Raw genomic sequence first — 27,296 nt, 5'->3', positions numbered from 1 at the left:
TTAGAGTTGTTTTTGATTAAATTTATTACATAAGCATTAGACCTCTCTTGTGTCCCTGCTTAACCAGTTTCCTCTCCCTTGAATTCATTGTCCCAAACAGCTATGTGAAGGGTTCCTGAAGAATAACACCTCAGTGTGCCTTCTGGCCTCCAGAAACATGCCATTGGACTTGTCTCTTGTCTTTAAAAGGAAAAAACAAAAAAAAACAAAAACAAACATGGGACTGAGTGGTTTATCCTTCTGTCAAGCGCGCTTGTCTGTACGTTGGTGGGTGGGTAAATGGTTCAAGTATTTTAGTATTTTATGGTGAGGTTTGAGGTTCCTTTTAAATACAAACTTTGCTGTGTGCACAGAGCTCCTTGAAAAACATTTTTCTGTTATTAAAAAGGCACACTGTAACTAAACTACAATTAACCTGCTGGAGTGACAGTGAAAGTCCACAGCATTTAACAAAGTGTTAATTAATGGCAAGATGTGGAAATTAAAATGTCTTTTTATATTTGAAATATTATTTAAGTCACAATTTTTTGAAGGGGATTCTGCCCTTACACCTTTCTAAATTACTTCAATATCTGTCTTCTAATGATTATTAAAAGTTGATTCTAAAGTTACAATTCATACCTACTGTGTGAGAGCATTTGGCTGGCTCTATTCCCCACAAATATCTAGAACTAAGGTCTGCAGGCACGAGCCTCACCACTCATTCTTAAATGAAACATCTTGATCACTTAAATTAAAACGTTCAGTTTCGATATGGAATTGACTATAAAACTATTGCTTTACACCAAAGTCTCCCAAATCAGAGCTTCGAATATTAGCATGGGATCATGGGAGGAGACATCTGATATGGTGAAAACCATTCATGTTACCATGTTTGATATTTAAAGATCCACCTTGACCAGCCATCTGTCAGCAATCTCACTTAACCTCTTAGTTTGTTGAGGCAATCCAATTAGTTTTACAAAACGTTTGAAGGGACTTAACCAATCAGGCAAAAAGATCAATTTCAACTGGTTATATATCTGGAAAATTGATCATTAAATAATAATAAGGCAGAGAAAGTTTATGATGATGAAACCGCTTGGGTGGTACTTTTTCTATTGATAAAAATGATGCTGCTAGAATTGGAAATGTCGGAGGAAGCTGGTCCCATGTTCCAGATGAAGTAGCCTCCTGTGTGGTCTAATAAACGGTAAGAGAATAGGGAATATCCTTTCTAGCGGTGTCTATAAGGATCACCCTTGTTTGGCCATTCTCTGCAATGCGTAAAGTCTCCATGTTCAGATTCAGTAAATATTTTACGAGAGAATTCATAAACACAATAGATGCTCTCTACCTCATTCTATTCCACTTTAATTTCTACAAACTTAAACATAACACATGGCCCACAACGTTTATCAAGGCTATAGAAACAAGGATGGAAACACATGAGCAACCTGGGCTCCTTTAAGAGCTAACAAGCATTTATACAACACTGTCTGTGGCCAACAGCCAGTAATTGTCCTGCCTGGGAGATGTTTCAGTAGAAATGGTTGTTAAATATTTGAAGAACATTCATTTTGCTTAACATTATTTATTCAGGTCTATGCTCCTTCTGCCTTAAATAGCCTTAAAATCATAAGCAAACAGAATTCCTGAAGGCACCTAACAGAAATTAAAGCAGAGCTGTGAACGTGGCTACTATGGTCTCAATAGGTAGCCTTGCAGGCTTGTTTCAGTATTGACACAAACTAGGGAAATCCTTAAAGCAATAGCTCTCAGCCTGGGGGTCCAATGACCCTTTTGTAGGGGTCACATAAAACCACCAGAAAACACAGATATTTACATTCTAATTCATAACAGTAGCAAAATTACAGTTATGAAGTGAGAAGAAAACATTTTTATGGTTAAGGTCACCACAACATGAGCAATTGTATTTTTTAATTGAAATTTATTTTTTATAATGTATTCATTTTACATCTCAATTGTAAGCATCTCCCTCCTCTCCTCCATATATCATGCTTCCTCCCTCTTACTCGCTAGTCTCCATCTGTATTTCTCAGAAAAGGGGAGCACTCCTCCCCTACCATCTGACCCCAGCCTATCAAGTCTCATTATGACTGCCTGCATCTTCTTCTTCTGTGGCCTGGCAATGGCCTTCACCCAACTAGCGGGAAGTGATCAAAAAACAGGCAACAGAGTCCATGTCAGAGACAGCCCTGCTCCCCTTTCTAGGGAATCCCCATGGAGACTGAGCCGCCCATGGGCTATATCTGAGCAAAGGGTCTAGGTCCTCTCCATGCATGGTCCATGGTTGATTCATCAGTCTCTGCAGGCCCCCCTGGCCCAGATATTTTGGCTCTGTTGGTCTCCTTGTGGAGTTCCTGTCCCCCTAGGTCTTTCTCTCTCCGCCTTCTTCTATAAGGTTCCCTGCACTCTGCCCAAAGTTTGGCCATGAGTCAAGGGTGCCAGCATGAGGATGGTTGAGAACCACTGCTTTAAAGAGAAGACACAGTTATGGTTTAGAGTGTGCACAGTCCACGTTGGAGTTCACAGTCAAGAATAATTTGTAAACCTACTGTGCTGTAAGGACTATACAGCCATAACAAGTTTTACTTCTTTGGCCTCACAAAGTAAAACTTGTTATGGTTGAACAGCACAGTAGGTTTACAAATTATTCTTTTATACGTGTTGCTTATCAATGTGGCCAGAGTGAAGGTGCCTGCCATGGAAAGAAATGGCCAATTTTATAAGGTATGGGCTGCAACAGAAGGAAGTGGAATGAGACGGTAGCCAAAGGACCAATACAAGATGGTGTAAACAGAAACTGGAATCTGTGCCTAAAGAGTGGCAACTGGGAGGCTGAAGTGAGCACATAAAAAAAGAGGTCAAAGATCAAAAGCCAATAGTACAAAACTCCTTTCATTAGACAAAGTAGATAATGAAATAAGCATTCAACATCCTAGGCTACACACATAACATCAGGAGAAGCGTCTATTCATGACACTCATTATGCCATGGCTAAGAACATGGCCTTTGAAATCAATCCTTTAGAAGTTTCTTCAGTGTAGTCCCTGATTCCCCTCTCTTCCTCCTTGCTCATAGTTGCCTCTGTTTGTCTCTCAGTTTTGTTTTGTTTTTTTTTTTAAAGCTCTGAAGTTGTTTCACCCTGAGATAAAACTGAAATACATATAACACATGATGCATTTTAGGCAAGCTGATTTGAAACAAGTAATAGATCTTCCTTTTTCCTACCTTGTCTATTAGAGATCCAGTTCACGAAAATATGACTGAGATTACTCCCCCTTGAATTACCACTCCTTGAATTGATTTCATTAGCCAAATTTTATCTAGAGAGGAGCAGCTTCCTCTGAGATGCCTGCCTGTGAGGAGCTTTGGGCTCTTACCAAGGCCAGGAGGTATTTGAGACCTCAGAAGCTCTTCTTTTGCTCCATGGACAAGAAATAAAAATTAAGGGAAAAGGCCAACTTATTCTCACAACTGTATAATTACCTGGTTGGGATGGGCTAGAGATTGCTTTGAGCTAAGAGAGCACTTTCCAAAGTATATTCCGTAGCTGGGTTGCTGATATTAATTGTAAAAACAAACGAAAAAGGTTTTATGGTCAAACAAGTTTGGACAATGAAAAATTAACATCAAATGGATGATTTTAGTACAAAAAGTTAACGTCTCTACAGTTCTAGTATTATGGTAAATCACTAAGACAAATATTTTAAAAAGGCCTAATTTCCTGAACAAATTTGAGTCCAGAAACCTTATTTGATACTATTCCTCATGGGATTGCTCTATTTCTATAGCACACTGCTGAAAATGCTGACTGCTGAGAATAGATGCATTATTTTCAGACATCAACATTTCACAGTGACTCCACAAAAAATTAAAAATAATTTTACTTTAGTTTTCAAGAAAATATATTATCTTTAAATAAAAATAATTATATCCAACCATTGTTATTGGATTGGTGATTCAGACTCTATTCACAGTCAGAGGCTCCCACTGAACTACATGCCTTTTATCCCAGAGAGCCAATCTTTCAGAGAAAAGATGCTTGGTGTCTATTTGTGGACACAGGGCAGTGTAGACTTTATTGACTAATCAGTGATTGAACTTATAACATCAGTTTTCTTATATTTCTTTAATTATTTTCTACAATCAGATTTATAGGCTCCATATTGATCTGACTTCTAGAAGAGCTTTGGGTGTAGAAAAAAATATGTTTAAAAGATTTCTTCTTCTTCTTCTTCTTCTTCTTCTTCTTCTTCTTCTTCTTCTTCTTCTTCTTCTTCTTGTCTTCTTCCTTTTGTTTATTCTTCTTTCATACAATACATCCCAACCTAGCCTCCTTTCCCTCCACTATGAAGCATCCTAATCCAGATCCACTGTTCTGCTACTCCATTTCCTTTTAGAAAAGAGAAGACCTAAGAATATCAACTACTATTCTCACTAACTAGAACCTTGAAGCACAGCTAGGAGGATAAATGTACTTCAAAGGTGGGCTTGTGCTCTTCCACCAAAGCATGATATGACTAAGTAGTTCTGCAGATTGGAAATTAACATGCAAGTAAAACTGCCCCAAACTAAGAATTAATCAGAAAAGGATCAGAAATAAGAATTTCTTGATTCCACACTTAAGGCTCTGACATTCCTGAACTGTCCTCTTTGTATACCAGATGATTCTCTGGCATTACACCACAGGTTCCACATGTATTTCAAGAGAGCACATATCCTGCTCAGATGCTAAACATAGGTTTATCATGAAAAACCAACATTTACAGACACAAGACCTAGTCAAGCAGGGTCTAGTTAAGGAAAGCTCCCTCTTCCCCTCAAACAAGTGTTTTGAAAGCCCGCCTTTTACCATAATAAGTAAACCTTACCTAAAATATTCAGGGAGCCTTATTTACAGTGAAGGAAGATAAAATAAAATTTGAAGCTCTACCTCCACCTAACTTCCTCTCCTAAATTTTTTCATTGTTCTTCTACGAAGCTAGAAATGCAAGGAACAACTTGTGTTCTGTTCTTAGCTCTCCTACTTGTAGGGATAAATACTGACCCAAAGCATCTTGGGAGAAGAAATTATTTTCCTGCTTTGCACTTCCACATCATGTTCCCATTATCAGGGGAGACCAGGGTAGTAGCTCAAGGCAGGAACCTGGAGGCAAGAACTGAGGCAGAGACCATGGAGAAATGCTACTTACTGGTTTGCTGTTTGTATGTTGCTCAGCTTGCTATTTTATATAAACCAAGACCACTTGCCCAGGCGTAGCATTGCCACCGTGGGTTAACCCTCTCACATCAATCATTAATCAAGAAAATGGCCTGCAGACATCCCCAAAGGACAACTGATGAAGCCAATTTTTTTCAGCTGAGGTTTCCTTTTCCCAAGTGATTATAGCTGTGCGGTTTACATGTTTACTTAAAATTTAGAGAGAATTTGTGGAAGAGGACAAGATCACGGTCATGTGAGCACTGACTTGAAAGTATCAGCGCCTGAAGTAACGAAGCAAGTCTGCACGCTGTTGCCGGTGGTTGCAAAGAGTGGACGTAGTTTAGAAGATGCTATGATACATATAGAAACAAAGAGTCCTGACAACTACATGGCAGGGGTAGAAAAGTGGCTGGAACCCAGGATGATTTCTAATTTCTCTTTCAGACAATTTACGGGTAATTGTGATCATCTCTGGTGAAGGAAAGTACAAAGGAGTGATGGGGGAAAAAAAAAACGGCAACTCTGACTTACTGCCCTGGTGGAGTGGAGAGGACAGGGTTTAAAAACTCACCATTCTATGTTTCTTTTATTTTGTTAGCACACAGAAAAGCATCATTATAAATAATAGCAATACTCACACGTAGGTGATTATAAGGAGAGGTCCCAGGCAATTATCAGAGGGGGACTAGCATCAAGCAAAATTGTCAGGGTGTATGGCACATATGCAAAACGACAAAGGGAGGTTTAGTTAATAAGTTTCCGACATACTTAAAAGCCTGCTTTTCCAGATCTGTTTCCAGCACCGAGGCTTTATGCATCAGCTAAATTGGACTCTTGAACTTAATATCCTTCAATTACCATCGTTCTTATCTCCACATCTTGTTTTTATTTTCTCTTCTTAGTATGTCTTTGCTTTTCACAATCCTATTTGGATTTTTCTATTATATATCAAAATATGGGCCTTACTCTTATCCTCTTAATCAGAAATTACCTGGATCTGTATTTTCACAGTGTTGATGAATGATTAGCACAGTTTGCATCTTAGTTATTGTCCACCTCTTGGTTCATGATGCATACCGACTCCCTAACTCTCCCAAGCGCTGTTTCCTAACATGACCTGTATCTCTATCGGCTCACCCACATTTCTCCTAGTGCCTTAGCCTATAAGCATGCATGTTTGTATCTAATTTGCCAAGTGGATTTGAAGTCAATCAGTACTAAAGAATAATGGACAGCATATAAGATGGCATTTCAAAATGATACCCTATAGTCTCCATTTATTTTTGCACCAATATGTAAACTGAGTAAAGCTCACTCTTTTAGAGACAAATGCATGACACACAGGCTATAGGTTATAATTTAAATCTGTAAGAGAGACAATATATATAGGGCAAGACATAATTATTACCACTTCAGAGGCATTCCTAATCAAAATACAGTTTCCACCCAAATCCTAATGAAAATGTGGAGTATATTTAAATTTTCACCTCTTTGCCATCTTTCCATGTATAAGGATATCTGTGAGCTCAGAAGCCTGTTGGGTATTTGTGAGAAAGTGGTCTAATCTGATTGTTGGGCTCTTGAGCAGGAATAGTGTGCTTTTGACTGATGTACTCATTCTTCGCTGTGGACAAAATTCTCAATAGAAAATAGAAGTTAAAGGAACATATTTACAGGAAAAAGTCCTTGGGGCTCTCAGACTGCTTTAGAAGTTGACTTACTGGTCTATATCTTTCACAAACTATAGACTGTGTTTGCTCCTGCCCAATGAAGTAATTTCTTCCTTATGTCACCATTGCAAGTCTCATCTGTTTCCATATTTCACCTGGTTTGCGAATCTTAAGAAATAATAATAAATTATACCAATTACCAAGTCAATGTTAAATTGTACCTTTCTACTGCCTGATACTCTAAAAATATATTTCATGACCTGATAATCTTATTAATACTCATTTCACTTGGCTTTCCCCTCCTCCATGTTCAAATATAGATCTTTCTATCTTTCATATAACTGTTATAAGTTAAACTGTTTCACTCAACTTAAAATATTTTTTAAAGCCAGGAGATCTCATTTTAAGTGACAAAAATGCTAATAGGCACGATCAGAAAACTTTAATAGTGCTTTAAGGACAAGAGGGAGCTTGACAGAAGGGACAGTGGACCACGTACGTGCAAGTATGCCACAGGCATCATCTTCTTGTCTATGCATTGTATTTAATGTGTACGGCAAAGATGTCATAGCTATGTTATCTTAAATCTTTGTTCCTTTCATATTTTTTAGGAGAAGGAGCAACCTTCGCAAGCCGAAGATGAGGTTCCCTTTCATGAACCGATACACCCTTCTGCTCCTCCTTCTGGTGGTAAGTGACGATTATTCTACTCCATGTTACTGAGCATGCAGAGTAGGGAGGGGTGTCTGAGTGTGGGCGGACTGAGAACTGCAGGGAAACCAAACAAAGTTTCGCCAAGCTGTCATTTTTCTTCACTTTCTGTTAGCAAATCTTTCCTTTGAATGTTTACTCATTTTAATTATTGTCGGACTTTATCTAGACAATTGAGTTCCGTTTGTTTGGAAAAGTTAGTATTAATGTGTGTAATCCTCATAGTACAGAAAGGTGAGAATTTTCCTGGATAAGTTTTTTTTTTTTTTACATGTTTTGAAATGTGAATTTGAATCATGGCTTCTGGGCTCTTCCATACTTTTAAAACGTCTAAATTCCATCAGTCTGGTGACTGACTTCCAGTGTATTCTGATGGATGCTAACGGTCTTCAGTAGATTAGGAGCCGCTGGCACTCTGTAACCTTCATGCAGCCTTTTAGATCAGGTTCAAATTATATAACTTCATGTTGCTTTATTCGTAAAAATTTAGCTAGGTAACACTTCTCATTAAATGTTTAAGAGAGTTGATGAACGCATATGCTTTAGGGAGCAATTGTGCCCCAAAAGCCAGTGAGCAGACCTGGACTAGATTCTAGAACAGACTCTAAGTTATCACAGCACTTCTAGAAGCCTCCACTAACCCAAAACTCATATCAAAGTAGGACTTACCTTGGCATGAAGTCATTTCATTTTCTTCTGTCTTTCATGTCCACACTCTGAGCTATAACTTCTAGAATGTAAGCTCCACAAGGGCAGAAACCATGCTAGCAAGTTCACTGCTGAGTTTTCAGGACCTGGCATATGGAAGAGATTTAGAGTATTTATTTCAGAAATGAGCTGGCAATGCCTCACCTGCTGACTGTTGCTGTGGCTGCTTGGTCGTCATGTGTGTGATGCCACTTTCTTAGATATTCAAGAATGACACCACATAGATGGCGGCTAAACTGCTACATGGAACAACAGTTAAGATATAGGTAGGTAGGTTGGTGGGTTTGTTTTTGAAGACTCATGTAATATGTCTCATTGTCACCTTTATCTAAGCATGGCATTATGTATTTGTGAAATCGCCCATAACAAAAGCACAATAGTGAAAAGTAGTCCAGTTGCTTCTTGTCTTTCATATTGCTTGATTGTCTCATAATATCACTGCTGGCTTTATTTTTTAGGGTTGAAAAAATAATACTATCTCATTAGCAATTTTATTTGCATGGAATTATCAGAAAAGTTCAATTAACAATGTAAAAATGTTTCTATATGTGTTATTTTACACAGTACTAATTTCATGATTAGAAATATGTTATATATTTCTATCTGCATTTGTGTACTATCTGCTTACCTATTCATCCATCCATTGGTAAATGGAATATTCCAAGTGCATGTCATTTTAAGAAGGAAGTCATTGAGGTTCAGGAGCCACCGGAAACATTCCACCCTCCATGCTCAAGCAAGGACCAGGCCAGGAGCAGCCCAGAATGCTGACAACAGAGGTTCTGAGTTCTTCATTCTTTCAGTGTTGAAACAATCTCTACTGAGCCAGGCTCCACACCAAGTTCACTGGAGTTTGTTTCAATATTGCAAGAATGGTAAGGATAAGCTTCTCCCATCAGCATAAGCATTCCCACCCTCGCTCATGTTATCCCCACTCCTCCTGATGTTCCAATGTGTCAAACCTAATAAAGAGACCACTGAAAACTCAAGTGTAGACTTTTTCTATTTAGCATCCTCACACAGAATATTTCCCTCAGGCTGCCATGAATTTCCAATTATTACACAAACATTTCTTAATGAGTTGCCAAATGTGGAAGGATGGAATTCAGAATTTGGTTCTGGAAAGATCAATACTGAAGGAAAATAATTCCTAATGTCTAAAGCTTTTGGCATAAAAGAAAAATATGTATCTACGTACACACACACACACACACACACACACACACACAATATGATGTCCCAGCTTCTAATTTAATTAGAAGATAATGAGCAGGTGACACACAATTAAACATATCAAGTGAGACCCCAAAAGGTTTCCAAACTAGATAAAAAATGAACATCTTTCTCACATGCATGCTGTGATCTTCTCTTCTTTGCTGGTTCAGTCATATTAGTGTAGATTTTTTTTTAAGTGCACTCCCATGCATTCTTACAAACATAAGCAAGTTAGATATAAAAAGCAAACACAAGTAAGGAATCTCCTCAAAAACATTATTTAAGCTGAACACACATTCTAACTCCTAATGGTCTATCTGAGAATGTCCTGATGGGATGTCATCCTTCACAGTGTCTCATGTCATGAACATGCAGAGTGCTTGTGTTTCTTTGTAGACTGTAAGCTCCGTGGGAGCAGGGGTCACACCTGTTTGCTTAGCACCTCATCCTCAGTCATGTTTGGCTTGTTAGTTTCAGGGAATATTTCTCACTGAAAATCAGTGAGAAATGAGTAATGACAGAGAATTGTGTTTCGTGACATGGTTAAAGGGATTACATATTTTTAATTATTTTACTCAGGTCGCCAATTTCACAAATTTAAAATAGTGAATAATTGATATTCCAACACTGGGGGCCAATGTGGTGTTAGAATCGTAGCATCTACCGCCTTCACTCTAAACTGTTTCCACTCAGCTAACCTGTGGTCATGTCTAAAACACAACTCACCTCCCCCTACAAACATTTCGACCCCATATCCACCTTCTCCACGAATCATCCTTTTTCAAGAATATTGACATCTAGTCAGTATTCCTCTCTGACCATCACTTTACCTCCATTCCTTATATTCAGATAGGCCTTCACCTCTCCATTACGTGAGAAAGTGTTGAGACCTGTGTTCTGTTTTTCGGTCATAGGGTGATCTGGCTCGGACATTCAGTTCCCAGCTGCCCCTCCCTGACTTTAAACTGTGGAATCTATGTGGCTGCGTGAACTTTACCAGCATTCTGCCTTCAAAGCATTGACTGATAAAAATATGCAAATTACTTTATCATCATATTTTGATTATATCAGATTAAATGTGTTGAGCCAGGCTTATTTTTTGTTTTGTTTCATTTTTGTTTTGTTTTGTTTGTCTTTCAAAAAAAAACCCACAGTAGATGAGTCTTTCAACCCCTTTTGTCAGGATAGTTTCAGTGCAGTATCATGGCAGTCGCTGAACGTTAGTGTATCATTCTCCTCCACTATGAACAGCCTTTCTTTGCTACAAAATATCTTTTGATAACCAAGATCCCATTCAAGTTCTTCTGTATGTCTGTAACTTTCAGTAAATATTTTTGCCCCATATCCTTTCCCTACTCTGAACTTCATATGTTTTGTATTATATGGCTTTACATTGATGACATGTTATTGCAGGGGTCTTAAACGGTGGTAGACACAGGATTAGTGACATTTCACCATGGCACTAGCCTGGGCTGTAAACGTCAGCCTAAGAAGGCGATTTCTTTTAGAGACTTCAGGAAATTTTTTTAAAAGAACAAACTTGTGCCACAGATGCATACAATGAAAACATCCTTAGAATAATTTAGACGGAATTAAACCAAGTAAACATACACTCAATGGATATTGTAGAGGGCCAGCAGCCCTCCTGCCTTCATACAAAGAAAGTACATGCTGCTGAAGTGTGAAGGTCTTCTAAAAAAAAAATAGCTTTATTCAGAATGGGGGGAGCACAGTACAAAGCACATCACTCCCAGTACCAAGGAAATTGAACCCTATCTGCTTACAAGCTAGAGAAGATAGTGTGATGGTGATTTAGTAGCAAAACCATGTCAGCTTGCTCTGAAACCTGGTGTACTGGTAGAAACATTGAAGAATTGTGTTTGCTTTCCTCACTGAAAATGAGCTACTGTGTATAGGTCAAGAACTAACGAAACCAGTCTGGACAGCTTAAAGTCACTATTGTATGTGTTCTAAGGGGTAAAAAAGGCAATTTGGGGCAGAGTACACAATCAAAACCTGAGAAAAAACTTAGCTGAAAACATCTGCTAAGGAAGCATAATTATTCTATAATTTTTATCTTTTAATATGGGAGCCATGATTCTTGGAAAAGTTGATTTAAGATGGAGATGTTTTGAAAAATCAAATTATTTGCATTGTCCGTGTGTAAACTAGTTTCTAAAGACAATAAACTAAAACAATAGGAGATAATCAATATGTGTGTGAATGTGTATGGTTGCTCTTCATTCTCAATAGCAAAAGGATATTGGTAAAAATATAAATAGATAGAATATTAATGTAAAATGTAATACATTTGTTAATATAAAATATCTTACGTGGAGTGCTACATAAATGTTGTTTATAAAAAGGAAAAGAAATGTTTTCATGCTTTTTTAAATCATCACATTTAATTATGTGTCAATTCATTACCTACTCTGTAAGTAATTGATTTTACCTTTTTTGCAGAGCCCCAGCCCAGTTGCTCAGGCCCCTTCCAATCTCACTAACTCCAGCCACAACCAGGAGCCATTCCTGTACCTGGTTGGACGCAAGAAGATCGTAGATGCCCAGTACAGATGCTATGACCGAATAGAGCAGTTGCCTCCTTATGAGGGTGAAGGTAAGAGAAGCCATGTGAACCTGTGTGAAACATCATTTAAGACTGTTTCTTCCCAAGGTGGAGATATATATATATATAGTGATGAGTAGCTGGCATAGAATAGATTCACAGTTCTCACGTTACTGTGTGCTTGTGTATTTGTGCAGCACATATGATGATTTTCCCCCTGCATCTGATATCATTTTGCCTGATATTTGCCCTTACAACAAAACTACCACAATAACTTAGCATTCACACCTAATAAGCAAAAACAGTACAGGACTGAGTGATGGCAGGGAACTGGAAAGCGATGGGCAGAGAGTCTGCCTAAGGCAGAACCTGTGCAAACCCTGTTGTTTGGATCAACTGGGCATATCTTTCCTTCAATGTCAATTCATTGAGAAGCTCTGCTCTTTCTTCTCTCTCACTACAACATCCCCAGTTCCATGGGGGAACTGCCTCAGTAAGCACTGTTAATCTGTGTTCTTCTGTAAAGTAATCTGTGTAACTACACAAATATTTTCAGGACTAAGTGTAGTCTACTTGCTGTAGAAGTCCCAGAGAAAACTGAAAAGAAAGAATGTGTGACAGTCAAGCCTTGGCACAGCCTTTTAAATTCTCTTCCATGTCTTTGAAACATGCTAGAAAATTTGATGAGTTTTGTGTAATCCTCAACATTCTAAGAAAAGGCTATTTAGAAAGGTAGGAAATGATTAAATATACTCTATTCATATACATGGTTTCTTTAAGAAATATTTAAACAAAAGGTTTATTAGATGCAACATACTTGTATGATTTATTAAATTAGACAATATCCTCATCCCTATGTGAATGGAGTTCAGAGTTGTGTGTCATGAACTTTGATAAATAATGCTCTAGCTGAATTTTTCTCCACTGTTAGGCAGATAATGCAGAAAAACATACCTCACCTTACATGAACTGTGTTACAATTTTAATTCAACTTTTTGGTTAAATACCTTTAACAATATAAAATTTCAATAAGTGAAAACTTATCCACATACCCCAGAGCCCATTTAATTAATCTCTGGGCTACCTTTAGGTTTCCTCCTCAATTAAACGGGTGGACAGAAATGCATTTCGGGGGGGGGGGGGCTGCTTGTATTACGAGAAGCTCAACTTGAGAACCTCTTACAAAGCTAAGCAAGAACCCTGCCTTTTATCCAATGAGATCTTTTTTCCACAGACAGGCTGAAATCATTTGAAAGTTTATTTGGAAAATTAATGAGAATGGCTCATTTGAAATAGGGTTAGTTTTGAGCGCAGTTATAGGATCTGTCTCTCTGGTCTCTTCAGAAAGCGTTTTCTTTTAATTAAACCACACGTTTCAACATCAGTTTCTTCCTTAATCCCCAGGTCCATTTTGCAACCGCACCTGGGATGGCTGGCTGTGCTGGGATGACACTCCAGCTGGGGTGATGTCCTATCAGCCGTGCCCTGACTACTTTCCAGACTTTGACACATCAGGTAAGGCCTTTAATTGCGTTTTTATGTCTCGTTATCCATAAAAAGAGGTTAAATGAGTAAGTGGACCCAAATCCACTTCAGCATAGTGGTGTGTCACACTGAATATCACCTTTCACACTGCAAAGTATTTTCATACTTATTATCTCCTTTTACACTTAAAATACTTAATACGAGACTGTGTGCCATTCCAACTCAATACATGATGTCGAGACCTCTCTATTTAGAATTAGATATTATTTCTTAATTCTCATGCAAACTTGCACAAGGGTGGAAAAGATAACTTTTAAGGGCAAATACGTGGCTTTTTCAGGCCTTGGTCCTGTCACGTACATATTGTTAGATGCCAACCTGGAATGCTCAAGCAGGTGACAGTCTAGAAGGATCAGGTTCCAAGTGACAGGAGATGGTGAATTTCTGGCATCACTTATTTTTAGATTGCCATGTATACACATGTGGCAGTCTGGAAATGAGGCAGTTCTCAGGGGTGGTGCAGAGGCATGTGTGTAAATTGTCACAGCCTCAGTCCAGAAACTAGACAGAGAGATGTGAATAGAAAATGGGATTGGGTAAGTTGAATCTAACAAAAGATTAAGAAAATTCTGGTATAGAAGTGATCAGGGCTTGGCAGGCTCATATAAACATACCGAACAGCTGTGCCTTAGGAAACAGAGCACGCCAGATGTGCCAGGTGAGAGAGATGCCACAGGGTGAATGGTGGTACCCACTCACTACAGAAGCTGCCTAATCAGCTATAGAATAACCACACTCAGCCCCGCTAGAAGAAATAAAAAATTGTCCCATCAAATTAAATCTAAAAGATACAGAAAGGGGTGTGTAAACTTTAATTAGTAAGGAGGTACAGATGATGAAACTAAATAGGATCATCTAGAGACACACCACATAAGTCTCTAGAAAAAGATTTTTAAAAAAATTTCCAGAAGTCAAATGATCTAACCCGGCCACTGATATTTGAGTGTCTCTGGAATTCCCATAAGAGCAGAGATGACAGCCCTTCAGTGAGGCAATGTTTTGGAGACACTTTGGGGGCTTTCCTCAAGGGAAGACCTCACTCATCATTGAAGCTAAAGTCCTAACCCAGAAAAAAAGAGATAACCAAAGTAGAATTACAAGGGCTGCCTTTAAAGCCAGTGCAACATAGAATAAAGGTGAGTGTTGGCCAGCCACTCCTAGGAATCTCATCCTGAAGGATGGTGTATTCAGAAAGGGCGCTGGACAGTTCGCTACCTCTGAGCTACGTTCCTGTAAACTGGAATGAAAAGCCTACAGGAGGAGACTCTTGAGGACTTTATTCTATCCTCCCGGCACATGACGCTTCATTAATCTTGAACTGTCACTGCATTGAAGGTGGCTTGACTGGCACACACACACACACACACACACACACACACACACAAATGCTGTTCTACAATGGAGGCTAGTAAGCCGGCTCAAAAGTAGCAATGGGCTCTTGCCAAAGTAGCTATAAATATTGACTAAAAGGCAAGGTTTTGATAAGCAAAGCAGAGATTTCCAGTCAGAGATCCATCTTTTCAGTCTAGTTTGTAGATGGAGCCATCTGAGCTAAGAGACAAATTCACTTTCAAAGAAAAGAACATCTTCAATACGTCTTTCTTCAACACATTTCAGTTCTTTATGATTTCATTGTAGACAGAAGGCTAAATCTTCGCAACACGAAAATCCTCCGATGAAATGGCAGAGGTTTTAATTTTGAAGAAGTGCTTGATGAAACACAGAAGGGGTGGGGCACTGAGATATTGCAGTCAGCAAGATTGTGAAATCAGAAATGTTTGAGTTTGTTCCCACACACCCACATAAAAAAATCTGAGCACGGGGGCACACCTTTAGGTTCCCGTGCTGGAAAGGCAGAGGCAGAAGGATTTATCCAAGCTGTCCAGATTGGTGAGTTAGGTTCACTGGTAGATAGTTTCTGAGAACATAAGGTGGAGAATGATTGGGGGACATCCCTAACCCATCTACCCTGTACTCTAAGCACACCCGCGCGTGCACAGAAACATGTCCACACGCATATACCACACAAAAGTAAATAGTGAAAGAGTGAATGTCAGCACTGGAATTCTGAAGAGGATGTCATGTACAGGAATATGCTGCAGTGGAAATGGGAACATTTACCAAGGAGGCATGGGAGGCCCTACACTTGGCTTCAGTCAATCAGCGTTAAATGTCAAAGTGGCGAGATGGTCCGTGTTATCTCTTCGTTTGGGTTCTATGACGTGATTCGCTCTAAGGAATAGCTTTTAAGCTTTAAGCTATTACTTCTCTTCTTGGGATTCGAGAGACTCATACACTACCATTCTGTTCCATTAACAGAAAAGGTTTCAAAATACTGTGATGAAAACGGAGAGTGGTTTAGACACCCTGACAGCAACCAAACCTGGACCAACTACACTCTGTGCAACGCATTCACTCCTGACAAACTGCATGTAAGTTCTAGTTCAATATCAGTATCAGATGAGAATGCTGCCATTGGTTCATGGAAATGGATGTAAAACTGCAAGATATCACAAAGACAGGTTTTTGTGTAAGGATATGAGCCACTCTAGGTGTCAGGGGTCAGAAATATCTGGAAGTGTTACCAAGCTGTACATCAGTGTGTCAGACACGCTAAAGCCTGCTTGGCTTGCTTACTGCAATCAGAAACAATAAATTAAAACATTTAAAATCACCTCTGCAATATACTGAAAGACTCGTCTCAAGGAGTTCTGTTCTTTGAAAAATGGCTCAGTTTATTTCTATATGCACCACTAATTAGGAAAAAAAATAACTCCATCCACTGAAACAGTTGTTATAATTTTAAGATACATTTTCAAGGAGTAAACATTTATGGATTTATACATACATTTAGAAGTGGAAACTATTGGTCCTTTCCATAATCACTGGTCATCTATTTAAGAGAATTTTTTTCCAACTCTTTCTCTTCTAGAATGCATATGTCCTGTACTACCTGGCTCTTGTGGGTCACTCTTTGTCGATCGCTGCTTTGGTCACTTCCATGGGGATCTTCATGTTTTTCAAGTAAGCACATTTAAAATACCGCTTCTTTTTCAATCTAAGGTCAGCTTTATTTAGTATCTTTTTCCCAGAAAGACAATATCACAAGAAAAGTTTTTGAAGTACAATTCTTCACTTATTTTTATTATTGTTGATTATCATCGTCATCTTCTTCTTTGGTTTGCATAAAAGTAGCTTTATTAAGCTACTCAAGATGAGTGTCTATAAATTCAGCACATAGGCAAAGATGAAGTATTTCTCAACCCAGCTAGTCCCAAAGAAAAATGACTCTTGTCATGCCCTTCACACAGCACCAGACACGGCTTCTAGAAAGGCCTGAATGGGCTGAATGGATCCACCGCCTCTCAGTTCCCGAGACTACCAAACAGCAACTTAAACGTAGGAAGGAGAAACATCTAACTGATTTATAATCTGAACCTAATAATGAGAACACACAGCTGAAGCACCTGGCTCTCTAGGAAAGCAAACAGGAAGAGATAGTAACACACAAAGGGTACCAGGGCTGTGTTGCCAAAGATCCATACCCCAAAGCAGTCAGCTATGATTTTTATTCTCGTCTTCAAACGTTTCATTAAAGGACCTAAACCAAAAACTATTTAGGGACATTTGTTTTCTTAATATTAAGGAGAGAGGGTGCTTAAGTTGGGGTATGTAATAAATAAATTGTGGAAAAAATAAATAAAAAAGAAAAGAATGTTAATAATGTTCTAATATTTTCTTATATTTAAACATGAAAGAGGTTTTGAAAGTAAAGAAAATGCTGACCTATCACTGGAATTTGTATTTTAACTAGAAAAACTTCCCAGCATTTTTCAGACAATTCACTTGTAAGATCCCTAATGTACATTACAATTGAAAATTTCATGACATGTGCACATAGATTGCATCATTAATGTGGAACCTGTGCCAAAAACAAACAAACAAAAAAGACATCACCATCAGTCTCTTGCTTAATTCTGTGTTCTTAGGGTTATTTTGCAAAATTCAGTCAGTCGATCTCATAAAACTTTCCTAAAACCAAAATAAGAAGTTATCCAGTTCTCCTTGAGAACTTGGTACTCCATTCATATCCTATTGAAATCCCGCTCTGAAGCCAGCAGGACTCTTCAAATGTATCTTAGGGAGCCTGCTCAAGGGAGGAACCCTGCAGACGTCTTCAAACCAGCAGGCTAAGAAGGCCTGAAGAGGAATTATTTAAAATGACTGATTATTCAGGAGACTGTGAAGGATCCCATACTAATGATTTTGAAATATTGCTTAGAATGAAACCATTAGAGACTATCCTTAATCCAAATGTGATTTTATTCTGAGTATATACAGAGAAAGGTGAAAGGCAGAGCCACATAACCTTAAAACAGATAAGAATCATGCTTCCTGGAGCACTGGAAACATTATATTAAAATACAGATGAAATTCATGTCCATAGAGAAAAATCAAGCTTCCATGGCTTATAGATCTTAACTTGTAGATCTTAACTTCATAACGATTTAAATAATACTCAGTGTTCTCTGCAGGTTATAATGCCCACCAGTTAATTATATAAGATAACCAGTTATTTGTTGGTGTCTAAGCTCTACCAGCAAGAAATGTAGAAAGGGGATCAGTGGGTAGCCTCGGGAATGCCTTCAGGACATGGACCATGTGCCATGTCACAACAGTTGTGACCACACTCTCTCTCCTCATTTGCTGCATGTCTTCTGCATGTCCACAGCAGTGGGGCAGTGAACAGTAGACTTTCCTTTGGGAGCACATACCAAACCCCCACCAGTGCTTCATTTACAAGCTTTCTTTTAACTCTATAGCGTTTATTATCATTAAAAGTAATTTTCCCTCTCAGTCTTCCAGTTGTTATTGGAAGCCACCCTGAGAGGAAAAGTCATGAAATGACACTGGAAAATGGATTTTCTTTTCCTTTAAGAATCTGAATTACCCTACTGGGTAGAGTCTTTCAGAGGTCCTTTGTGATAGGCTCCTGTCCTGTACCCTCTCTTCTTCCACTTCTGATGTCTATCCTGTTGCCCATTCAGAAATGAGGATTAACCTTCATTCCCAAGGTCCTCCTTATTGTTTAGCTTCTTTAGTAGTATAGATTTTAGTATGTTTTTTTCTCTATTATATGGCTAATATCACTTATAAGTGAGTATATGCCATGCGTGTCTTTCTACTTCTGGGTTACCTCACTCAGGATGATCTTTCCTAGTTCCCACCATTTGTCTGAAAATTTCATGATAAGGTGACCTTACTAGACCACAGAGAAAGAGGATCCAGGCAGTCCTGATGAGACCTGATAGCCTAGGGTCAGATAGAAGGGGAAGAGGACCTCCCCTATCAGTGGACTAGGAGAGAGATATAGGAGGCAAAAAGGGAGGAAGGGACCAGGAGGAGATGAGAAAAGGGGCTACAGTTGGGATACAAAGTAAATAAATTGTAATTTAAAAACACAATAACATGAAGTAAATGAGGGCGTACTGCTAATCAATGAAGCTGTGTGAGACTGGGAATGTTTCTGTTCTCTTCCTCGCAGAAATCTTGGCTGCCAAAGGGTGACTCTGCATAAGAACATGTTCCTTACTTACATTCTGAACTCTATCATTATCATCATCCACCTGGTTGAGGTTGTGCCCAATGGAGATCTGGTGCGACGGGACCCCGTAAGCATTATCTGGATTGCTTTTAATTCTACTGTAGAGAGCATAGTACCTAGGAGTAGGGAACACAGTGCTAATTGCTGATTAGTCAGTTGTTCAATGCATAATAATATTTACTTCTAGAGTTTATTTTTGCATTAAGAAAGCCTGTTAGTGGCTCTTGAAGATAACTGTGACATGTGAAAGAAGTGTGAACTGTTGACATAGCTAAATGAGAATTCGGCAATAAATCATATGCTTTGTGGCTATCCAATAATTTATCAGAACAGTGCTTCCCAATAAACCCCAGTTTGCCACTGAGTATTACAGATGGGCCAAGCTAGTAATTATTTCAATGTTATGCTGCTAGCATAGTCTTTTGCTACAGTCACATCGGCTATAAGCATTTGTGCATTTACACAAATGAATCATACAAATATGGTCAAGTTCTATGTCTGTATGCTCTGAAAAAGATCCATCCTGACCTAACGAAATACAGAGAATTTAAGGTCAACCAGACAGACATTCATGAAATTCATGCCATGTGCATCATCCTTCTATGCATTACTGAGAAGAACCAAATTCACTTGGCTCTATCACCAAGAACTAACATGGATCCCTTTTGTCAAAATTGACCTGAGATCTGCTTACAGTAATTCACACTTGTCTTCAACTTTCTTTCTTTTCCTCTAAGACTTTTCCTCTCCTAATAGTTTCTGGATGTGGCTACACTTTAGCCAACTGGGTAAATATAAAGATGATCTAGTTGCTATGCGCATGATGCTGAGGTCCAGTTGCTATAGAGTCAATTCAAAAGCAACAGTTGAATGATGTGATTATTACCTTGCCTATGAAATTGCCAATATTTGATCCTTTCTGTTCTGAAACATTGACAGATGCATATATTTCATCATAACACACATATGTGGACAATGCAGTGGGAACTGTCACCACCCCTACCCCTGAGTGCAAAGGAGGGAAAGCTGCACCCTCATGACAGTGAAGTGGTATGATGAGGATCGGACTTCAGAAACTCGGGACTCCTGTCTCCAGACACAGCCAGCCTGGGACAAACCTACAAGGGGTGGTGGGGGTGGGGGGTTTGCTTTGTCCTAATTCATTCTCATCTACTGGTTTGTGTAGAGTGTCCCATTAACTGAGCTGAGTCCAGAAGGTGGAGATCAAGGAAGCCTAAGTAGCTCTAGACAGATGTGTGTATGTGCCTAGGTCAGTGGGAATGGGGAGGAGATGGAAACTAGAACCAGGAACTGCAGCTATCTAGCACATAGGACTAGCCAGGGCATATTTTAACTTTTGTTTCTCTGCTTAACTGTATTATGCAAGCATCTGTAGATAGCCTCATCTTTCAAATCTGGCATTTGACAGTTCTGCCAACCCAATAACAAAAATGCGTGAAATCTGCCCAGAGCATGTATCCTGCATAGCAGTGGCATAGCATGGGAAAGAAGCTTAATTTGGCTTCTAATGCAATCCACAGTGTTAATCATTTTTACCATTTGAAAATATTCATGAAATCATTACAATTCTTCTTTAAAATCCATGGCATCTGCTAATGGACACAAAGTCTTGTCTTACCTGAAGAATTATGTAACCAAATGAGTTTTCCTTGGTGGCATTTCTTTTTAAATGCCAACTGATTGAAATAAAATTGATCTCATTTAAATATTTAATGCTATCACCAGCCCCAGTGAGAAGTGGATAGTATCCTATTTTTAAAGTTAGGAAACTACACTTCCGTGGAGGCAAATTTCTTTCCTATTTTGAATACTTGGAGATAGGACTCAAAGATAGCCCAATCTCATTCAATCCTATCTCTCTTTTCTGTACTCTTGATAGTCTCCTACTTCCTTATGTTCTTGAAAGAACAACTGTCTCATCCATTACAAAGATTCTCTGTAATTAGCCATTGAAGTACAAGCAATGCACTAAGCGTCTTTCAGGATTGTTGGAGTTTTGGCTTTTTCATTTCCCATTAAAGGGTGGCACTTCACTTACTGAATAATCAGCCACACTGACCTGGGATTGGTGCTCAGTTGCATTGCAGAGTACTTATGCTCACAAATAGATTTTCTCCCATCTGCCCAGCTGGCTCTCCTGCTGTTACAAGCAGAAACAGTCCTCACGGTCTGTGAGATCTTGCTGACCATGTTATCATCTTGAAACTAAAAAATCAGATTCTATACCCCATTACCAAGTTTACTACTAAATTGTAGAAACTTGTGCAAACATATCCATCAAATGAGAATTAAAACAACCAAAAAACAAAACAAAACAAAACAAAACAAAACAAAAAACCCACTCTGCTTGGTTTTAAGGATTTCTCCTAGAATTCAAAAGAAGAGTAACATTTTTAGGATCCCCAAGAGCATAATACCGTACGCACACAAGGTTTCTGCTAACTGTTACCTTGTGGCTGAGTCCTTGCATCTCTGTGCTTGGCGTTTCCAGTGAATTTATCACACAGCTTCTTATTCATAATAGTCTCATTAGCTATCTTTGCTAAATGCTTTCACTTTCATAAGATGTTTTAGTGAAAGACACGCCAAGACACTTTTCCAGTCAAACTGTTCTTAGCCATCACTGAATCATCCTATATCTATCCTGTGCTTCCTCCATTGCCTGGAAACTTTATAGAAGCTGGTGAGCAGATGTCTGGAAGGCTGGCTTGGCCCATTGAGCTGCTGACTTCCTGGGAAAATGTCAGTGAGATCTTAGGAAATAAGCAGAAAGCTTTTCTCTAATGTGCAGGAATGATGATGATTCTCTCACGTACATTAGAGCAAAAGGAACAAAGTTTATCCTTATGGCATAAAAAAACAAAAAGCTGGTTCTCCCAATCAGTACATTTTTAACCCAACAAACTCATAATTTTATATATATAATAAAAGCAAACTTCCTGAAGAAAAACTATGGAACGCTGAAACAAAGAATTCTAGCCAGTCAACTTAGCATTGCTGAGCTAATTTAGTCCTTTGTCTGAACAGAACTGATACAATTAGGCAACATGACTTGATGCCCTCACCCTCACGGTCCCTCCAGATGACCCAAGGCTCGCACAGTACCCTGTGTTCTGCAACCACACGTTTGAGAGTTCAAAATAGGATATTTTGGCCTATTTTGAAATGTGGCTGCTTTTATCATGAAAAACAAAAGAACACAAATCTGTATGTGTATATATATATATATATTTCTCTATGTGTCTAAAACATGAAAGTTCTCTTTTGCCTGAGCCTAGACAAAATGAGAATTGGCTGCCAGTATCAGCTTGATTACTTGGCAAATAAGTGATGTTATAACGTGTTCCCTTTCACAATTCACAAAAGTTTCATCCCTGAGAGAAAGTATGGAAACCCAAACCTCTCACCGAATCATTTAAATAGGATAAGTTAAAAGTAAGTGATTACAATTCTAAAAGTAAACTCAGGCTTGTAAACCACTCAGCCCCCCTTCTCAAAGAAGAAAGAAATGAAGGGATTTTGCTTCAGGTACATTCTCTACTTGAAGAGTTGCAGCTTTCCAACGAGAATTGGTTAAATCTGCCCCTTCATAAATAAGGGGCGTAGGACTACTCACTCTGGGGAAGCAAAATTGCTTCAGGAGTTTTCTTAAGCAGACACATTTCAAATGTTTCTGTTCCTTGAAGCAATTACATCTGTGGAAGATACAAGGTGGAATTCGTTTTCTCTCACATTGCAAGTGTATAGTCTATCTATCACAAGTGCACTTCTGAAAGCCCAATTGCTTAAGTGTCTTTTCCCATCCAGAACATTATTCCTGTGGATTATAGTAGATCCTGTCATTTACATATGAAGAAAGAAGACATTTTCCTTATTGCCATAGAACTAGGTACAGGGAATAGACAAGAACAAGGAAAACTCAACCAGTTTTCCCGAGCTCCATCTCTCTTGGGAGGAATGTTCTCCTGATTGATGAGAACAGCCATACCAGCAACTAAAGGCTAAGAACCATGTTCTCAGTCCTGCTAAATCATATGCAGAATCATGCATTAAAAGTTACTTTAAGGTAGTAATTTGAAACCTCTCTCCTAAAAATAAAAACAAAAACAAATAAACAAACAAACAAACAAAACCCAGCAATCTAAATAGTGTGATATCAAGGTTCTGCCTCACTATAAAAAACAGACAAGAAGGGAAAAAAAAGCACATAAATAAATAAATGATAAATAAGTAGAAAATACAACAGAAAAAATCCTTTTGGAAACAAAATGTTTTGACATTGTTGGTCTATAAATATTTATGGAGCTTAGTGTGAACAACATAGTCATAGTCATAAACTGAAGAAAAGCTAATTCACCAGCACACTTTCCATTTCTGAATGTCATAGAGACATCTGTCTCCTCTAAAGGAAAACATAATATTTAATTTTCAGTGACATTTTTCTCTCCTAAGTAAACTAAAACAGAGAAGTGATATGTTTGTCCAATTCAAGCTACTGAATCAATACCCAAGAGGCACAAAACTTTTTCTATCCAATAACTAAGGGAATATGTTAAAAAGAAAATATTTCATTCCTGATGAGAGAGGCCATGTCATCTCATTCGTAGCAAATGTGGCTGAGCCACTCCTATACAAGCTTTTATTTTCTTGTGATGGAAAGGACATGGAACATCCCACTCAACAGAGGTGAACCTCTGTGGCTCTGTGTTCCCTTCTCCATCAAGGTCCTCACTCTCTGCCTCCAAAGTTTTTGATAGGTTTATTCTTACCTGTATTACTCAAGATAAGAATCTTATTCCTTCACCTTCTTCTATTTTGTTTTTGTTTTTCAAATTAAATTCAAAATAACTCATGCCATAAATAAGGGCTGAATAGATCCTCAGTTTACTGAGTGATGTGAAAATTGCCCGTTATCATTAAGCATTTCATTTCCATAATATCCCAATTTTCACTTTCTTTTTCTATCTGTTCATTCGATGGTCTCCGTGTAGAGTCCGGAGGCAGATGTAGAAGCATTGTTCTTGCTGCATCTAAACAAAGCTGCCAGGGTACTTGCCATTTTCTAGCAATGTCTGTCTGAACTTTCTCTCTGGCTCGAAAAGGGACAGTATGGGAGGACTGGTTTTTACTGGGAACCTGAGCACTCAGCACCTCAAAAGCTGAGACAGATTACAGTTTTTATGGCGTCTTACCTAAGTAAAGACGAAGGCGTCCCAAGCTCAAAAATGGCATGATTTTCTTTTATCTCTAACTTGTCTGTGTCAATTGACCCACCAGACAAGAACAGAGCATCATTCTAGGAGGTTACAGAAAGCTCAACTTGAAAGTGTACTGAACACTGGGGATTGTGCAGTCCACGGTAGAAATGACTGCTCCTGCCCAGTCAAGAGCAGCTGGTACAAAACAACATGAGAGTAATGACTGAGATAAAAGGCTGGAGAGGAAAGTACACAGTGGGGTGAACTAATGGGGTTGCCTATTTCAATATCCTGTAGGGAAAATAGACTGGAAATAAACATGTGTGATGGATTTCCGGGGCAATATAGGAAATAATGCCATGATGTGGTCCTGTAATGGGTAGCCTACTCTGGCCTACTATTCTTCATTTTACTTAAAGGGAAAAACCAGTTTTGTGGAGAAAAATATTTCCTTAAAATTTGGTTTATGCTTAGCCAGCCATTATAATCATCACACAATGCTACAGATTATATGTCTGATTTAAAAGAAAATAGAGATGGCTGAGCAGCTCCTCTATTGCATAATGTCAGAACGGGGCAATTACAGTACTCTAAAAGTAAAAGGTATTCTCAGAAAAGTGTGGAGCAGGGGCTCCAAGAATTTATACATATGTTTAGATCTAAGGAATCTAAGAGTATGATTAAATCTAAACAACTCAACTGAGATTTAAGTTGCCAATAGTCTGACTGGAGATGTGTACTTTGGGTTTAAAGTGCCTATTCAAACAAAATAAGAAAACTTCACAGGAATATAACAAAATCTAGACCCCATGCCAGAAAGTCTACAACATCCCAATGTTGATGGTATCTAGAAATAGTTCAAAATACCAGATATCAAAAAGAAAGAAAGAAAGAAAGAAAGAAAGAAAGAAAGAAAGAAAGAAAGAAAGAAAGAAAAAGAAAAAGAAAAGAAAAAAAGAAAGTATGACCTGTTGTTAAGAGAAAGAACAGCCTTATTTGGCGGCTCATTCCTCTACTCCCAACACTCAGGTGGTTGGGACAGAAAAGTTGCCATGGGTGTTAGGCCTGCCTGAGCTACAAGAAAAAAAACATAGAATAAGATCAAATGTTAGTTAACTCAGATGTTAAAATGATCAAACTATATAGAAGTCATTATGACTATACTAGGAGCTGTGATTGAATGGAAAGACAAGAAATATTAACCACAAAGTTGAAATTAAGAAAAATGAACAAGCTGGAAATTCTAGAACCAAAAAGTAGAGTAACTGAAATTTAAATATATTACATTAGATTAGATTATTTACAGGATGGAGACCAAAAGAAAAAATCCGGCAAAATCAGTGGTTAACCAAGAATAACTCCCCAATTTGAAGAAGATACATAAAATACCACGGGGGATGAACAGTCTCAAAAATATGTAGGCCAAATACATAAAAATTTAAAATACAGATATCATAAATACCATGAAGAGATATCGAAGAACTGACTGGAAACAACGTGAAGCTGAAAATACCAAAAATGTCTCAAATTTTATGAAAGATAGAGTCATTTTGTCTTAACCAAACTCCATGAACAAGGAATTCATATTATTAGGTAAAAATGATCATAATTCTACTCTAATTTCAGAAGATACCAACAAGTGAAAATATACATGACCAACTTATCTATATCAATAAATCTATGCATCTAACAGGGAAAACTAGAACATTCTAAATTAAGTTCAAGACACCTTTATTAACTCAGTCATGAATATGTTAAACTGTCAATTTGAAACCTGAAAAGTTTTTATGGAAAAACAAGGCATAGTGAAACAATAGAATACTTTTACTTAGTAAAGGAAACTAGAAAACTTTGTTAATGGTAGTTAAGTATTGACTACTGAAGAGTTTCTGCGTGCATCTAATGGAACCTACTAATACACCAATTTAAAAAAAAAATGTTGTGCAAAGTAAAACAGCTCTTTTAGCAGTGACACACGAGAAAAGCAACAGGGTTTATTTGGATACTTTATTTAGTGCCATCATCAAAAGATACCCTTTCTGACACTTAGAAAAACATGACAAAGACCCAAAATGCAACTGACATTAAAAAAAAGAAAATTCCATTTAGGAGAGTTTAGTCCAACATTTTACATTTTCTATGGATGTCAGCAGCCTGTTCCATTCAGATATGTTTTGATTTCTACAAATATTGCCAAGAATTTCAGAACTATTTAATTACAATAAAAAGCCCTGAAAAATTGTGTCCACTCTTGAGTAAGCAATTCTCATTTACACACTAAATAATGATATTAATTAAGGGTTGAAACACTCAATTGAGCAGCGTTATGAGCCACACGCAAAGCCATATTCATTTAAATTGAAAAAGCGCCTGTTGCTGACCTCTCTCTCAATATTGCCAAATGCAAATCCTTTGGAGGGTAGTGGAAGAGCCGGATATAAAAAGATGCAGTCGTTACGCACTCAACAGTCGCTGTAGGTTTACTCAGTGTGGAACCTAGATGTGAAAATTCATCACGTTTTGAAATTAACCTCAAAACTGAATCAACGCAGATCACAGATCAAAGTGTCTTTTCACACATCAAGATAAATGTTTAGAAATGGATTTATTGATTCATCTTCCCTTGATCAAGTAAACAAAGCTTCCCACTCCTGTTTTTGTGTTAAAGTGAACTGGTGAGAAAACAGAAGCCCCACGAAAATGTAAACAAACATGCTGAATCATTGGTGATCACTCAAATGAGCAACAAAGCTTATTTCCCTTTTAAAACAAGACTTGGCAGAAGTAAAATTAGAAACTAGTTCAGGGAAAAGCATTTTGGAGTTAGCATGGTAGCCCACTTCAAACT

General features: G+C 38.2%; 1 protein-coding gene across 2 annotated transcripts in view; it reads left to right on the top strand.

Moving 5' to 3' along the window:
- Window positions 1-27,296, top strand: part of Calcr (calcitonin receptor) — a 78,417-nt gene that overhangs the window by 37,148 nt on the left and 13,973 nt on the right. Inside the window, exons 4-10 of one of the 2 annotated variants that reach the window (XM_021660217.2) lie at window positions 7,491-7,569; window positions 11,977-12,130; window positions 13,484-13,594; window positions 15,944-16,056; window positions 16,557-16,648; window positions 19,170-19,296; window positions 20,169-20,279. In XM_021660217.2, the coding sequence (XP_021515892.1) occupies window positions 7,491-7,569; window positions 11,977-12,130; window positions 13,484-13,594; window positions 15,944-16,056; window positions 16,557-16,648; window positions 19,170-19,296; window positions 20,169-20,279 (787 nt within the window). The remainder of the gene's footprint in view (window positions 1-7,490; window positions 7,570-11,976; window positions 12,131-13,483; window positions 13,595-15,943; window positions 16,057-16,556; window positions 16,649-19,169; window positions 19,297-20,168; window positions 20,280-27,296) is intronic. The other variant, XM_060373860.1, reaches the window with a different exon arrangement.

The sequence above is a fragment of the Meriones unguiculatus genome, chromosome 21 (genome assembly GCF_030254825.1).
Source record: "Meriones unguiculatus strain TT.TT164.6M chromosome 21, Bangor_MerUng_6.1, whole genome shotgun sequence".
Classification (NCBI taxonomy): domain Eukaryota; kingdom Metazoa; phylum Chordata; class Mammalia; order Rodentia; family Muridae; genus Meriones; species Meriones unguiculatus.
Note: the sequence above shows the minus strand (reverse complement) of the source record. Positions and strands in the feature narration are given on the sequence as shown.